The following is a 16,169-nucleotide window of genomic DNA, read 5'->3' on the forward strand; positions in this document are numbered from 1 at the left end:
TGTTTTTTTCCCCGGTTTCCCTATAAAAAGGTGATACTGTCTTCAAATTAAAGAAAGCCAGTTCAACAACAACAACAACAACAACAACAGACAAGGGCCATTTCATTGCATGCAAAAACGTGCTGTGCTTGCAGATAACCGTTTTCAGCAAGTTATATTTTGTTATTTTATTAGCTGGTTTGATTTCAAAAGCAAAAACTCAAAAACTAGCAACATTTTGTATGCAAAGTTATAACATTAGAAAACAGTTCCATTTGCCTTATGTGGGGTGGGTGATGAAAGCCACTATATATACACATTGACTGATTGATGCACTACACAACGGCTCTCTGAGTCAAGTCCGATCCCGGTACCTGGAGCGGCCCTTGGGCAGGGGCAGGGCTAGCGACTGCTCCCCCTCCAGGCTGCTGGGGGCAGAGGGAGGGGTGAGCAGGGCGTTGTGGTGCGAGGAGGTCAGCAGCAGCGGCAGCACCGTGTGGCACGCCTGGTCGTTCAGGTGGAAGCGGTGGCCGCAGTAGCGGAACTTGTGCGACACGGTCAGGACGTTGGAGAAGGCCGAGCGCTCAGCGAAGGTCACGCCCCACTGTGGAGAGAGGGCAAGGGTTAAGGGGTCAAGGGACAAGACCAGGGTTGAATCTAAACGAGATCGAGGTCATCACCATCTCACAGCTGCTGCCTCCTATATTGCAGGAACATTCCATTGAACATCAGACCAAGAGATGCAACAATCTCGAAAAAATGAGGGTTGTCAAGCTCTGTTCGGTTGGTCAAAAGGCACTTGTTTGACCAAATTCTCATCGGTCGGCAATCACTGTTAGGTGAAGCGAGAAAGTCTTGTTGTCATGTTGTATGCAAGGCTCCGTCAACTTTTGTAGGTTTGAGTGTGAACATATCCAAATTAGCCCCTTGGCACGCATTGCAACACCATCCATATGGACCCATAATACTAAGCACAGGCAATCTTCCGATATTTGTATTATTAGTTATTAATAATAATAAGTCGAAGAATTGGTTGAATTTCAGTCTACCAAGATTTCTTTGGTTTAGAACCAAATATCCTACTAAACATGAAGTTTAAGTCTTCCATAGAATTACAACGTGGTGGAACCTTGACTTCACATTCCCTCAGCAGAACCTTTCGTCACTCACTTGGTTTAGAGATCCATCAACGTGTTTGGAGACCATCATGACGGCGGGGCCAATCCCAGGACCAGGGGCCAGGAAGGGGCCCAGGGTGGGGGAGTCCAGGGCAGCCGAGGCTGAGTGGGAGATGTGCCGGGGCCTCCTCCCTGGGTCTCCCAGGCTGATGCAGTCCCCCTCGGGAAGGGTGCAGGAGTACATCAGGATGTTCTTACTTAGCGAGTTGGCGTCTCCCGTAGGGAAGGCTACCGGGATACGTGAGGAGAAGGACACCTGATAAAAAGAAATAAACAGAGACGGACAGAGACCGAGAGAAAGAGACAGACCGAGAGAGAGAGAGAGAGAGAGAGAGAGAGAGTTCCTGTGTTTAGAAATTAAATCAGAGGAGACCTGCCTAAGACTGGAGGGCGTCTGAGTCATACCTATTCAACTCTGCACACACGCAGTGCGAGCCTCAGAGGGCACGGTGCCTGCATCATGTAGTACGCGACGCTGGGGGGTGAGGGAGCTAGGGTGTGCTGTGCCCGGGGCCTTCTTCTCACCTGAACCTGTCGGAAGATGCCCTGGATGAACTCGTCCAGGTACTTGACGTGCCACACCAGGAAGGAGCCGTCCGACGGGTGGATGGTGAACAGCATGTCGGGGCTCCGGTTCCACTCCAGGGTCAGCGTCTCCATCTTCCTCTCCAGCAGCATGGAGGGCAGGGGCATGCTGGAGCCCGAGCCCGGGGAGGAGGCTTTGTTGCTGCCCTGCTCGCCCAGCTCCCCCTCCTCGCCTTGCTCAGAGGACGCCTTGTCCGACATGTCGTCCAGGTCTAGGGCGAGAGCGGGACGGAGGACAGGCCGTCAAAACACTGTAGAAAACACTTCAGCATCATGATTAAATACAATATGTATAACGGCTAATGGTCTGTTTATGGATCCAATATCCCATGAGCAAGAGGGGATCAAATATCTGTGTAAATTAAGGTATCCGCTGGGTTGGTAATCAATCCTCTGCTGCTATGAAACTCCCATTCACATTTGCTTTGATTCAATGCAGATAGACTATGGGCCGTACCAAAGTCAAACTTCAAGGGAGAGCCGTCGGGCGCGTCTAGCGGGTCGTCGGTGGTCTGCTCAAGCTGCTGCTCTGAGAGCTTGCGCAGCTGCAGCATGAAGAGGTCCGTGGAGGAGGTGAAGCTCAGGTCTTTGTTGTTGAGCCAGTGGACCACAAAGCCCCCGCTGCCGCTGCCGTCGTCCGGGTTGAAGACCGCCGCGTCTGCCAGCACCGCTGGAAGGTCTGGTAGGTACAAAAGACCCACGTCGGGAAAGAATGGTGAAATACATAGGAAGTGGGAAAGGCAACGCAGAAACGTTCAGGCCATTTGATTTGAGCTTGGTTATACCTGTATTCCGATTTTTTGTAATTTTTAACTCTCAAATCAGAATTCACGATTCTACGGAAGAGGATTAGGGCCACACATAAAAAAATAATTAAATTCTGACTTTATTCTCAGAATTCTGAGAAAAGTCTGAATTCTGACTTTAAAGTCAGAACTACGGGTACCTGGTAGGACCAACCTCTGTGGGAGAGATACTTTGCTTTATGAAGTAGGAGGAAGAAGAAGAAGCCATTTCAGTAATGGAAGATCTAAAGGTGAGTGAAACTTGCACCAAAACAACACATGTTCCAGTTTCATTCACCTTTTGGTCTTCCATTAACGAAGTGGCTTCTTCTTCTTCCTCCTACTGCATTAAGCAAAGTGTCTCTCCCACAGAGTTTGGTCCTTACAGGTACCCATAGATCTGACTTTAAAGTCAGAATTCTTACTTTAATCTCAGAATTCTGACTTTAATCTCAGAATTCTGACTTTAAAATCAGAATTCTGAGATTAAAGTCAGAACCTCTTCCGTACGATTCAAATACTTTTTAAATGAAAAACAAAATAAATACACATAATATGTAATTATATTCACTTATTCCTGCCTTTGCATATTTGCCAACGGCAAATTGCGACTGGTGTTACACAGTCTTGTTTGCATGACATTTTCTAAACAAATTACACATTTCTTGATTTGGAAAGCAATACAAACTCTGCCAGGAACATTTCATAGAGATTCAATTGATTGAAATTAGTTTCTAAGGTCAAGGCGTTACGTGTGACCAAGCCATTCTATTTAGATATTAGACCGCTCCCCGGGCGGAAAATCCATCTTACCCTTCAATCACAGGTGCGTTAAAAGCAAAACATCTCAATGGCGGACAAACTTAGGGAGGCACGGGATGTTTCTTTGGTTCTATAGTTCCAAAATCGTTCTCTGCTCTCTCTCTCTTTATAACTGGGGAATATGACCTTCGGCACCTGTAGCGACAGGGAGATGTCATGTGACCACAGTCTCCCCAAAAGCACCCACCTGTGTTGGGATTAATACTGGCCGAGATGTGGAAGTGACACAAGGCGTTGGCGTGGTGGGCGATGTGTCGGTGTGTGTGCGTGTCCGGTGCGCCCATCTGGGAGGGGAGCTCCGTGTGCGCCACAAGAGCGGAGGACCTCCGCCGCCCCCGACGCAAATGCTTCAGGTGGTGGATTGACTGCAGCGACAAAGGAAAAAAAGAGAGCAGGAGGATTGATGATTTAATATTTCAGCTTTGGGCTCGGAGTCTACACCATCATCCCTCCTCTACCTCTTGATGAAGGGAGCATGTCTGTAATGTTGCATGTTCATGTTCTCTCCGATGACCGCAAAGGCGGTGGAATGTCAGTGGGTACTACACCGTACTGTACCTCCAGTGCATGCTGGATCTTGTCCTTGTTGCCAGGCTGGGTGGAGCTGAAGGTGTGCGTGTTTTCAGAGATCTGCCCCCCCAGCAGAGTGTCCTCTGGCAGGAGGGTCTCTGACCACAGCCGGCACACACCATCCTCACAGGAAGACAGCAACACGTTGCACACTGATCCCCTTCAGAACAACGAGATCAAACATGAGCAAGGAGCAGGACACAGACGATGGCTGCAGTTCACTGCTGAAACATTACAATGAATTGGCTAGTTTGGGTTTGAGGATGAGTATGTGTGTGTATGAGTATGAGTGTACATGAAAGTGTGTGCGCGAGTATGAGTGAGCGGGCGAACGAGTGTGGGTGTGTGAAAGGGGGCCCTTATCCATTGAATACCAAAAAAGGATTATGTTCCAGTTGGAGAGATATATCTGTTATGTCTGACCCTCTGACCCCCTGCCTGTAGTGTCACACTCACACATGAACCAACCATCTGCTGAAACCAATATAAGTGGGTGCAGGGAGACCTCTTACTTAGGCATATACTTGCTGGTCTTCCTCCAGGACATGCCGGTGACGGAGCGGGGGTGGGCCAGGTAGACGAAGGAGAAGTGAACGGACGGACCCTTCTTGTCGGGCGGGTCCTGGGCCACCACTGCCGAGCGCCAGCCCGTGGAGGCGTACCACACCTTGAGCAGGCAGTCATCCTAGACAAAAGCACATTCGCTTTCAATGGAGGATATTTGGCCATGTTGGATTGTAATCTGCATCTTTTATATTCTCTGTGTCCTATTGTTGTATATATTGTGCACTTTTAATATACCTTGCCCACGGTTGCAAAGTACTCTCCATCAGGGGACCACTTGGCGATGTGCACGGAAGCAGCAGTCCTATAGACACAGCGTGGAACAGAGTAAAAAATAGATAAATAAATAAAAAGGATATGTTCACATCTCTGCAGGGAAAACCGTCACTTCCCCTTTCATCTCCCCTTTTTGAAACTCCCAAATAGTAGAGCATCGTATCCAACCCTGAACTGAAAACACTTATTTGTCACGGCACGTAAACATTGGTTGCTGTGCACATGTGTGTAGTTCCTTAATGGTGTGTGTTTTCTGACGTGGTCGGGAATCTTTACACTTGCACTTCCCCATTCATGCCATGGTTCAGGTTTTGTGTAAGCTCTTGCCTAAGCACTGGACAGGTTCTCTTGTCTAAGATGCAAGTTTCCCATATTAAGCAACATGTGGATTTCCCAGATTGTTGAAAAAATCGTAGGTTTGGAACAGAAACAACATTTGGTACAGATTATGATAAAAAAAGAGTTGCTGTCCATGTTTCTCTTTATAAGATTACTCATTGGTAAAGTGTGCATGATAACCAACACTATTCACATATAGGCGTTCAAAGATCCTACAACAATCCCAATCCAACACCATCTTTTAATTTAAATCTGACCATTTTTCTTTATGAAACCGTTGAGACTGCAGCAAGACTTCATTTGTCATTTGAAAAAAGAAGGCTTAACAGCTGTCAAAGGTCACCCATATGACAATAAACTCATCAGGAAGAGAACAGCAGTCAATATACAACTGAAAGCATGTAATTACTGCTCAACTCAAATGATCAATGTTCCAAGCTAACTCAAGCTGACCTATTCATTACCAACCCTCTCCCCTAGAAAGCATTTACCCAAGCAAATCTGAAAACCAGCCAACACAAATGTTTAAAGGGCTCTTAAGCCTAGTATTCAGAAAACATGTACAGGATTTTTTGATTTCTAAATAAAATCTTCTATATTTGTGCTATTGTTGATTTAGCACACATTAACACACTCATGGAGCTCCAGCGTACTGTCACCCTGCCGTGGTCGCACTGGATGGGATCGTTTGAGGACGCTGCACACCACACAGCACTGTGTGGTTTAGGTATCATAGGCTCTTGCGGTACCTGAATGCTTCACCATTATGGATTCCTTTGGTCGTTCTAGTGACCAAGTCAGCCCTATAGCTTGTTCCTTTTTATTCACACTTCTCTGCCTATCCCAGAACCTGGGATAGCAATTTGAGTCTTGAGAATTAGCTCTGACGTCAGCCAATCAGTGGGAGGTGCTTGAGCATGAGCACAAGCCTGATATTGAAGGAGCTAAAATGGCAGCTGCCCATCACTGCGATTGAGCTAGTTTAAAAGAGATATGGCAGTTACATTTAACCATATATTAAATCTAATTGCACGCTTATGTAAAAGCAAGCATTACATTATTAGAATCATAATTTGAAAAGGTAATTAATCGTTCTCCCGCCCCCTTCTTCGTAGCATCATGGTTATAACCTCTACCTCAACATGTTATATAGCATGGTGATATACAAGTATAGGAATTGTATCTGCAATTTTTTAAAATAGAAAAATAGTTCGTTTTTTGGAACCTTCCATCTGTACTATTCAACCTGCCCCACTTAAAGTAATGGCCCAGACTTCAAGCACTCTGTTGTTTAACAAAGACGGAGACGGGGGAGAGAGAGAGAGGCAGGGGTCGGTGACCTACTTGCACTGCCAGATACACTTCCAGTCATTGAGGACAGGGTGGACCTTATCGTCGGTGGTCTGTCCGTCCTCCTCCTCGATCAAGGCGTCTGCCAGGGGCGGTGCCCACAGCTGCAGACGCTCCGCGGCTGCCAGGATGCGGTTCCCTGGAGGCATCATGGAGCTCAGGTTAAGGCTACTGGTGTGACTTCCACCACTGTGACTGTAACAGCACAGAAGACTACATGCTGTTCACAATGCACGCAATTAATGATGCACTTAGGGCTTTCAGCGACACACATACACACACACACACGCACAAATACTTTCAAACGAAGCAAATACAGATTCCAAAAAAATAAGCATTGTGAGTTGGCGCTTTGTATGTGGAGCGGATTGGCAAGTTTGACATTTTAGGTGAGTCTTGATGACAAGAAGCCAGCATCTACCTTGAGGGTCCCAGGCAAGGTTGTAGGTGATAGCATCTAGGAGGAACTGTCCTGTCTTTTGCCACTGATAGTTTAGTTTCTGTTAGCCACAGGACAGGAGAGACGGAAGGAGAGCAAATCAGCAAACAGACACTCGTGTCAAACCGTGCTTGTGTGCTGTGTGTGATCGACCGGGAACTGGGGCGCAGGGTGTCAGTTACAAGCAGACAACAAGGACCCTGGATGTTAGCAGGGCTGCTATCAGAGACGGTAGAAACGCACGCACATTATCAATAAATACTTTGATTCATTGGTTATCTTTTCTGGTGTTGGAATCTGAAACATTGCGGCTTATAAGGGGTGGACGATAAATCATCGTTACTATTAATCATGATCAAATCTGCCGTGATAACGATGATACGTTTTTAAATACATTTAGCATTATTTTATTTATACATTTAACAGCATCAATCACTGATTGTGCGGATCACCCTAAGTAAGTACAATGCGTTTAAGCAGAACACAATAGGCAACTTCAGTGCTTGATGACGTACATGTATGCATGCTCTGCCCCAAATCCCCATATGAAAATCCAGTACTCTGAGCGCTGTCAAGATCGGCAGAATTAGTGCCCATGACCGCAACGCAAATGTGGATATAGAAGCCATCACCAGTAGTAATGAAGTCGACAAAGTTGAAAAGGAGTCGGACCACCCCTGGTTGTGTTTACTAGCACTGCAGTACCTCAATATAAGTTGCCTTTGATAACATAAAAGGTGTGCAGTTGTATCGTATACGTTACAATTATTTATTATTTTTTATACCAACCCTCTCCAAAAGAATGAATGCCAGCTTTAAGTTATCAAAGAGGGAAACAAACTTAAAAACATGGATGCATTAAGGAATGCACACCTGCTTATCATAATCCCCCACAGCCGCTACACTACATTACTGTCTGTGCAGAGGTTGATGTCCACCTCTGAGAGAGGGTTAAGCTTCGAGGACACTTATCTAACTTCACGGTCTCTGTGGATCTGTGGAGCAGCGGTTTATATCCAAGATGGTTAAGCCGTATAATGCCATGGTGCTTGGCGCATGTCATATTCAACATAAACATTGTTGGATTAATGATTATTGGCAAGTAATATAATGAGTTTTAATGGTATTATATTCAGGCTTCAGTCAGAACCCAAAAATACCACAAACACACGCTACTTTACCGATATCGTGATAATTGTCGTTTCTACTGATGTTGTATAGTGACATAGATTTTGCCATATAGTCCAGACCCAGGCTTCTAAAAGATTTGACTTATGAAGGTAGAAGCAACTGATAATGTAATTGGTGCCCGTAATGAATTGACAAACATGTGTTATCAATGTCTTAATCCATAGTGTATGAAACATGCATTCACATTCATATACACTATTGTGCACGTACGCAAACGCACGCACGCAGACACACACACAAACACACACAGCTTGTGCTCACCTTGTGGCGTTTGTTTGGGTTGGTAGCAATAGGCTCAAAGATGCAGACCGTGTTCCCGTAAGAGGCGGCAATCTAAAAATAAAAAGTTGCCTTCATCATCACTACATTACTCACTTCATCAGGGCATCTGCACAGTCACTGCCACAGAAGAGGGAGAGAGAAACAGGGAGAGACCGAGATAGATAGACCAGAGAGAGTGAGATAGGAAAGGCAGGATGCAGGAAAGGGTTGCTGAAAGAGTAGCCAGGAGACGAGTGCACTCAGCAATTGAAATTGTTGCATTTTTACTTCCCCTGGCTCAGCCCAATAGTTGATACTAATGAACACTAAGAGGAGTGGAATGCGTGTGTATTTGTGATTGTGTTAGAGATGAGCCGATTGAATAATTGGCCCCTGTGACCCAGCTATAACCACGGGTTGAGGCGGTTGTGGATCACAATTTTATAATAGCAGGTTGGGAAGCGGACATGTTGTTATTTCCTCCCAAACGACGGTTCGAGTAGCGGCCTGGTGCAGCAACGGCAATATGCAGATTTGGGTGAGAAAATCCCTTGAACGCTCATCAGATTCTGTGATGAGCCATGAATGTTTGAGCGGTGTGTATGTTTGTGTAGGTGTATGCGTGTGCGCGAGACTCACCCGGCCAAGCTGGTGGGAGCACTCCACACAGCCCACCTGTATGTTTCCATGTTGGGCCCCCGGGATTATCTGCACACACTCAAAATCACTGGCCAAGATGACAATGTCACAGCCCGAGCCGTAAGCCTGGAGGACAGATGAAAGAATAGCTGTTAGATATTATGCAATAACAAAACCATTTCCCGTTCACTTTTAATTTCTGGAGCCAGTATTTCACATCACATTGTTGTCGTTTATGATGCATAAGCACCATCATTAATTGTCCAGCATGAATGAAAGAGCATACTGCATGCCGTTTCTTGTGTTCTAACCACTGAGTTGTATTACCCTTTTGACGGGTATGAATATTGAATGAGGTAAAAACTGGAATATCAGATGACAAGAATAAGACGCGGTGATAAAATGTCACTTGCTGGCACAGGTATACCGCTCAGGAATTCTGCTTCACCGAAAGGGATTGAAACACCAGGGTGTGTACTCACCACTGCCCTATTTATAACAAATTAATGATTGAGTGATTACTTTGCACATTCATCTCACACCAAAGCGTTTGGGGATGTCAGAGCCACCATTTCAATGACGGTAATAAACAACTTAAATATAGAGAGATAAGAGATAAACTACAGTTGAAAAAGAGAAAAGATGTCAAAGGTTTCTCACGTCTGTTGTTTTGAAATAAGAACAACATTGGTGTTCTTGTTTCACCAGAGCTAAGAGAAACTACAGTTGATGCTGAGCAAAGGTTCAAGGTCCAAGGTTTCTTAGCACTGAACAACATTATCGCTGCATGATTTTCTGAGGAATAATATTTGTGGCAATATTTGTTTTCTATAAGCCAATTCCAAATGTTAAATTATAAATATCCCTTAGAAAGAGTTTAAAAAAGTGGATTGTCGTTATCATTAAAGAATAGAAAATAACTCCTTTATTGCCTTTAGTTGGTTCAAAAGGTGAGTACACGCTATTTAAATTACATTAATTGCCCTGACATTCATGATAAACCAAGAAAAGATGATCCTCATAGCGTTTGTGAGTTATTTGAACCAGGAATATGTTGTATGCTATAAAGAGATGGACAACATGATCTAAAATATAAGATAACCACATAGAAAATACGGATGTATCCACTACATAAATACAGAACATGTATAACAATTTCGAAAGTCAGTTTATAAACTTAGTCCTGGAAAGAATCAGGAAAGGTGTGGTCTGAATCCCCGCCCCTCCCCTTGCTGTTTTTTGTTTTTCCCCAAAATCGGAAAACCCAGTATATGCTGCACCCCCTCACTATTGGTCAGTTGTCATCTACTTGGCTACGTAGCCAGGAGGAAAGATACACGCATTAAAAGCAACTCAAATGAATAGAATTGAAATTGACTGAAATGATATTCCCCTTTCAAAATATCTTACTGGATCGAAAAAGTTGATCTAATGGTTTGAACATGTTCTGTATAGAGCCAAAGGTGTGTGCCGCCACTGTACACACATGTGTGGGACAAGGCAGGGGTACAGAAAGAGAGGGAGAAAGAAGTGAGGTAAGATGACACAGGGATAACAGATGACACACGAGTTGTGGCTTGGCAGTGGACATGCGCGGAACATGCCGGAACGGCACCAATAAAGAGGGTGCCAAGAAGCCACAGACAAGCTCCAGTTTTTCATTATTCAGGAGAACAGGAGGAGAGACTGGGAACCACCGGGTCACAGGCTGAGCACTGAGGACTCAAACAGACAGCTTGGCTCACAAGAACACAGAGCTGGAGTTCCGCAGTAGGTTTCTATTGGCTGCGCAAAGCTGCACAGTCACGACATCGTTTGGCTATGAAAGTGATTCAATAGATTAATTTCGATATCTTTAGCATGATGCGCTATGTCTACATTGTGAAAATAAATGTTACAGAATAATATGGAAGAATGACGCAGCTCTTTGTCGAGCTGATTTATAGCTACATTTCTGTGTCTGTAAACAAATAGGAACCATCAACATTGATTATAACTACTCTTTGAAATGAAGAAAAATTAAAAGGTGGAAGAGAAGGTGAGGGGGAAGATGGGAGGGATCCTTTATGGGATGGGATGGGAGCGACTGCTGCAGCAGTCGCTTCAGAACATTATGGCAGAAATTAAAAGCGGTCACCGTCACGCCGAGTCCAGGCCCGTGCTGAACACCAGGCAGTAAGGTTATTTGCAACCAATTGCAGCTTGAGACCAACAGCACCATAAATCAACACATATCTGCTTTGAACGGATAGATGGGCCCCAACTACCCAACAGCACATTGTCGCTCCCATTGACAGGAAACTGTATGTTGGCTGTATTTTTTTTGGCAGCCAGACAGAAAAAAACATGTCAACTCTTTTATTTTTGACTGGTAGGACTAGTGGCTGTAGCATGCTTGCATAGTATAAGCTTGCATACTATAGCCTCCATAGCTACAGTAGCTGGTGGGGACCAGCTAGCTATGGAGGCTAGATGCAGATATTTACCAGTCACTCACAATTCCTACCGGTCACTTCTGAAAGCATCACTCAGAAGATGGGCTCATTTCTGGTCCTCAAGACAAACAAATGTTTTAGTATGTATTGGAAGTTCATACCCATATTAAGAGAATTTTCAAAAATTGTATCATGTGAATGAAATATGAATCCATTCAAACGATTCACATAGGTCTGCTGTTAAATGACACATTTGTTTTTATAGTGAATACAAAAAAATGTCATGTCTTCATTAAAAGTTTTCAGGAATAAGAACTGTCACAATCAAAACACTTGGTTTTCTTTATCATCAAGGTTAGGTTCTGCTATTTTAGACCTTTTATCGACCCCACTTACTGGAGATTAAAATTTCCATGATCTTTGAATGTACAGAGGCTTGGAACCAAACCACTATTTAAACCACTATTTAAAGCCCATAGCCGTCCATCCTTCTTTCAAAAGTGTGCACAACACAGAAAATAAAGGAAACACTTGATTAGACAACAGTCGTCACGTGTTGTGGATAGTGACAGCAGGAGAAAGAGGAATAGAGAGCCAGACTGCTTCGGTGTGCATTTCCATCAAATGTCATGAATCCCAGAGCTTAATGCAATCACGCAAGCATGTTCTGCTGCTACAGCTGCTACCAAGTGGAATATAGGCATTGTCCATCTGTTCTTATTTGCCTTTGACTTTTGCCTTTGATGAACTGTAGCGGCAAAATGAATGGGCCGGAAAAAAATATCCAAAATAAGTTATTGTCCAGCTTTCAATGCAAACAAACGAGAAATTTTAGAAATTAGGTAAAAGGGAGGAAATTATTTCCACATGAAAAAGCTCCAAATGAACAAGAGGTTAAATTATTGAATTCAGTATGCTGACAATATGGACTTTCAAACACTGATAATCTGGCCGGTAGTTTTGGAAACCTTCTTCCACATCCCAATGATAAATTGGAAGAATTTTTTTTACTGGTCAAACATGTGCAACAACAGCTTTATTGTTAAAAATGTGTGGTGCGGAAGTTTACCAATGCTTGGAGCCAGGTAATTTATTTAACCAAAGAATAATTAGCTAGTTCCGAAAATGTTTTTTAAAGAAAACATACTGAGACATGTATCAACAACAGACCCTGAATTTCCTGTTGGGAACAAAAATGTTTTATCAAGTTTCCCCATATTTTGCTATTAGTTGGTTGGCTTCCGGATGAAGCCAACCAACTCACTATTTAATATTTTGAACAAAATAATGGTGTCTACTCTACACTCTAGAATCGTGGCCTGTCTAAAATAGCGAACCAATCCTTTAACAATTAATTGGGTTAAATAAATATATCAAATACATAATGTTGATAATGCTTGCCCTTGTACTTCTTATGAGTAGGATGTGTGGTTTGTAGTCAGAGGAGAGGACTTACACATCCAACCTATTTCAAATGTATTCATCAAACGTACACTATCATCATATTGACTCACATGATATTTTACCACAAATAATTCATACCGTTGTTATGAATTGGACCAATTGACTTGTGTATTGACACCATCCTTGTACATCTAGTCCTAGTCTCTGTACTTTGGTCCAAGTGTTAATTTTACGGTACCATATGACTGTTGTTCCCTAGCGTTCATTGAGCCTTGTTTAACGATAAAAATGAAATAGAGGCCCCGTGTGTTAGGTAAGTCTGTTAAGGCAAGTCACTACTGTGTGTGTTCTGGTTTCAGTTTGTATACGTTTGTGGGTATGAATCTGTGTGTGCGTATGTGAATGAATATTTGTGTGTGCGTGTGCGTGTGTGTGTGTGTGTGTGTGTGTGTGAATAAATGTATGTGAAAGTGTATTTGTGTGTCTGTCTGTGTGTGCCAGAGTCTGTAGCCCTAGGGCCCAGTGTGAGTGTAACAGTAGTGGACGTGGTGATCTGGAGTTCTTCAAACGCCCTCTCAAGACTCAAAGCAAATGCTGGGTATAGAGACCATGCCCTCGTGACACCATGCAAGGCCCCAAATCCTGCAGTGTTCTGCGTGTTTGTGCAGACGAGAGCCTTGGTTCATGTCCGGCTTGTGTGTATCGAGAGAGCAACAGCACAGGTCGGTCGAGGAAGCAGAGGCATATCTCCATCTCACTTCCATCACCACAGGACCAGAGAGTCCTCCCACCAACCACAAAGAAGTAATACAGTCTATGGAAAGGAGATGCACGAGCCCCTCATGTTGTCTCGTTTGAAAAAAGAACAACAACAACAGCAAGACGGGATCTGGAAATCACTATACCTCAGTCGAAGCACATGTTTTAAGTAACGGCCCTGTAGCGTCTATGTAGCTTAGGACATAATGGAACAAGGCAGGTAGTGCTGCTTATTCTGTTGGAACTAGTTGAAAACAAGGTTGTTTTAGTTTATGGAAGGACACACCATTGTTTTGTTGTTTACGAAAACATCATTGTATTTCATGCGACAATTTTTAGTGCATTTGTGTAGGCCTATGTTGTATATTTCGGACACTGAGATTCCAGCTCTTCATTGGATTGAATTTGTTTTCTTTTTTAAACTATCGTGCTGCAAAATTGTTTGTCAGTACCAATCAAACAATGCAATAAGGGTGATTGATATAAATATACCCCCAAAAGAAAATGTCCCATCTAAAATTCCTCCCACGGGTCATGCTAGCTCATCTATCCATATATGGCTCTCTACGTCATGCCTTCACACAGCTGATGCATTAGATGACAGCCGAGCTAATGATCCATGGAGCGGACTGAAGAAAAATGTTAGCAAGTTCAGCTGGATGAATACATTGGGAAAGCAGTGCTATGACCAAATATCTGCGTTTCTTAAAACCGGTATTGTTAGCAGGGATGCAATCCTAGCTACGTTGTCGCCGCGCGTCCCTATCCGGCCAAATACGTTAGGACTGCGCAAAGGGATTCCCTTGCACTAGTAGTACGAGAAGAGATGTAGCTAAAGGTCATTTAAGTGGCTAAGTGGCTTGGAGCTAAATACATCTTAGGTTAATCATGCATCGTAAACAAATAGAGAATATGCATATTTGCTTGCCCTTGTTTTATTATAGGTGTGAAAGCGAATGAGAAGACGTGACGTGTGGCCAAGGACTGTCCATACAAACTCGTTGAGCTGATTGAATCTTTGGAAATTCCTCGGCCAGGGAAAATAAGTCCCAAACCATTACGCTAGCTAATACATTAGCTCCCGAGACAGCTTTTCCAGAGCCAGTGTAACAGTAACTGTTAGCTGGCTAGCTAGCAAGCTAACCAAGCAGCCTGCTAGTAGGAATAGGCTTTATCGAGTGCTGGCTGCCACTGCAAACATGATCGAAATAAACGCTCACCGTGAATGGGATGTCGTTGACGCTTCCCACGGAGTAGCAGCAGTCTCCTGGGTTCACAGCTCCCGTCAGCACCTGATGCAGATGCATTTTCCCTTTATTTTTACAACAGATGGATATTTAATTATTTACAGCGAGTCCACCCTCTCGTTTTCTCCATCTAGAAACCGCTGAGGATCCCATCAATAACGTTGTCCTCGAACTGGCGGCGGTGTCTTCCAGCAGGAAGCGGATGATTTGCTTCGACCCAATATGTATATTATGTATCAGCACGTTATCTTTGTGAATATCTAACATTCAGCTGTTTGTCATCTCTCGTTGTCAACAGCACCGCGAGGATTATTCCGTAGAGCCGAGGAGCAGGATCTCTGCAGCGAACCTGACATGCGCGCTCACTGTATTCTCGAGGCACGACTGCATGGCGATAGAACTGCACATTCTAGGACGTCTCGATTCATAGACAATTATAGACAGACAATATACGACATCGAATAGTTTATCTGTCCGAATGATAGCGCGAGAAATGTTATTATGAATGGTTGGAAATAATGCACGCAAAGTTATCCATTTTAAAACAATGATATAGTAGAGCTGTCTATTCTATTTATAAAATCTATGTTCACGACGCTAGTTTGTAGAGCGCGCAAGCCCAGAACAAGAAGGCGAGTTGTATTGATCTTGAACAGACGAGGTGTCCTGGTCATATAAGATTAAGCAGATATTCTGTCAAACAATATATTTATCTCCTCAAATATTTCAAATGATAAGACGATGTTCGCCGTAATCTTTTTAATTTTATTGTATGTTTTAACCTCTCAATTGAATACTATGGATTATATTTGAATGGCTGATTAATGAAATCGATTGATGTAAGATAATAATTATTTTGCCTCTACTAAAGAAAGGCCGTTATTGTAGAGGTGCTGCTTGGAATAAGTAGGGCTATTTGGGTTCAATGTCTTCTTGTTTGGCAAAAGGACATTTGACATGCTGACGTAAAGCCCAGGTTAACGTAATATCCCATGCATTATAGTGTATCAAGCAGTCTATGCACAAAGAAGAAAATGCAGACAGTGAGTCATTGTTTTGAGTGAATCAGCGAGACGGAGGCTGTATCAGTCCTTTCACTGTGCTCCTCACCTTATCTCCTTTATTATACATATTCATTGCATCGTGTTTTTTATCAGATTGATGAGATCTAATGGAGTGGATTAAGAATTTAAACAATTTTCGTCCCACACTTTTAAATCACCCCCACCCCTAATGTTTGGTGTAATTTCGAATGAGGGGAGTAGGAGTGTTACCAAACACACACACACACACACACACACACACACACACACACACACACACACACACACACACACACACACACA

The 16,169-nt window shown here is 43.6% G+C and overlaps 1 protein-coding gene across 5 annotated transcripts in view; it reads right to left on the reverse strand.

The window, feature by feature from the left end:
* The window catches only part of dmxl2 (Dmx-like 2), a 43,698-nt gene extending 28,481 nt beyond the window's left edge, over positions 1-15,217 (reverse strand). For 3 of the 5 annotated variants that reach the window (XM_030376095.1, XM_030376094.1, XM_030376093.1), the window contains exons 1-13: positions 14,797-15,217; positions 8,979-9,104; positions 8,340-8,411; positions 6,870-6,948; positions 6,443-6,587; positions 4,721-4,787; positions 4,432-4,604; positions 3,908-4,079; positions 3,537-3,714; positions 2,200-2,421; positions 1,683-1,954; positions 1,150-1,413; positions 354-583 (exon numbers count right to left, since the gene is read on the reverse strand). In XM_030376095.1, the coding sequence (XP_030231955.1) occupies positions 354-583; positions 1,150-1,413; positions 1,683-1,954; positions 2,200-2,421; positions 3,537-3,714; positions 3,908-4,079; positions 4,432-4,604; positions 4,721-4,787; positions 6,443-6,587; positions 6,870-6,948; positions 8,340-8,411; positions 8,979-9,104; positions 14,797-14,883 (2,087 nt within the window). In that variant the 5' untranslated portion in view covers positions 14,884-15,217. The remainder of the gene's footprint in view (positions 1-353; positions 584-1,149; positions 1,414-1,682; positions 1,955-2,199; positions 2,422-3,536; positions 3,715-3,907; positions 4,080-4,431; positions 4,605-4,720; positions 4,788-6,442; positions 6,588-6,869; positions 6,949-8,339; positions 8,412-8,978; positions 9,105-14,796) is intronic. The other 2 variants (XM_030376097.1, XM_030376098.1) reach the window with 1 other exon arrangement.
* Positions 15,218-16,169: the final 952 nt, after the last annotated feature.

The sequence above is a fragment of the Gadus morhua genome, chromosome 14 (assembly GCF_902167405.1).
Source record: "Gadus morhua chromosome 14, gadMor3.0, whole genome shotgun sequence".
Lineage (NCBI taxonomy): Eukaryota > Metazoa > Chordata > Actinopteri > Gadiformes > Gadidae > Gadus > Gadus morhua.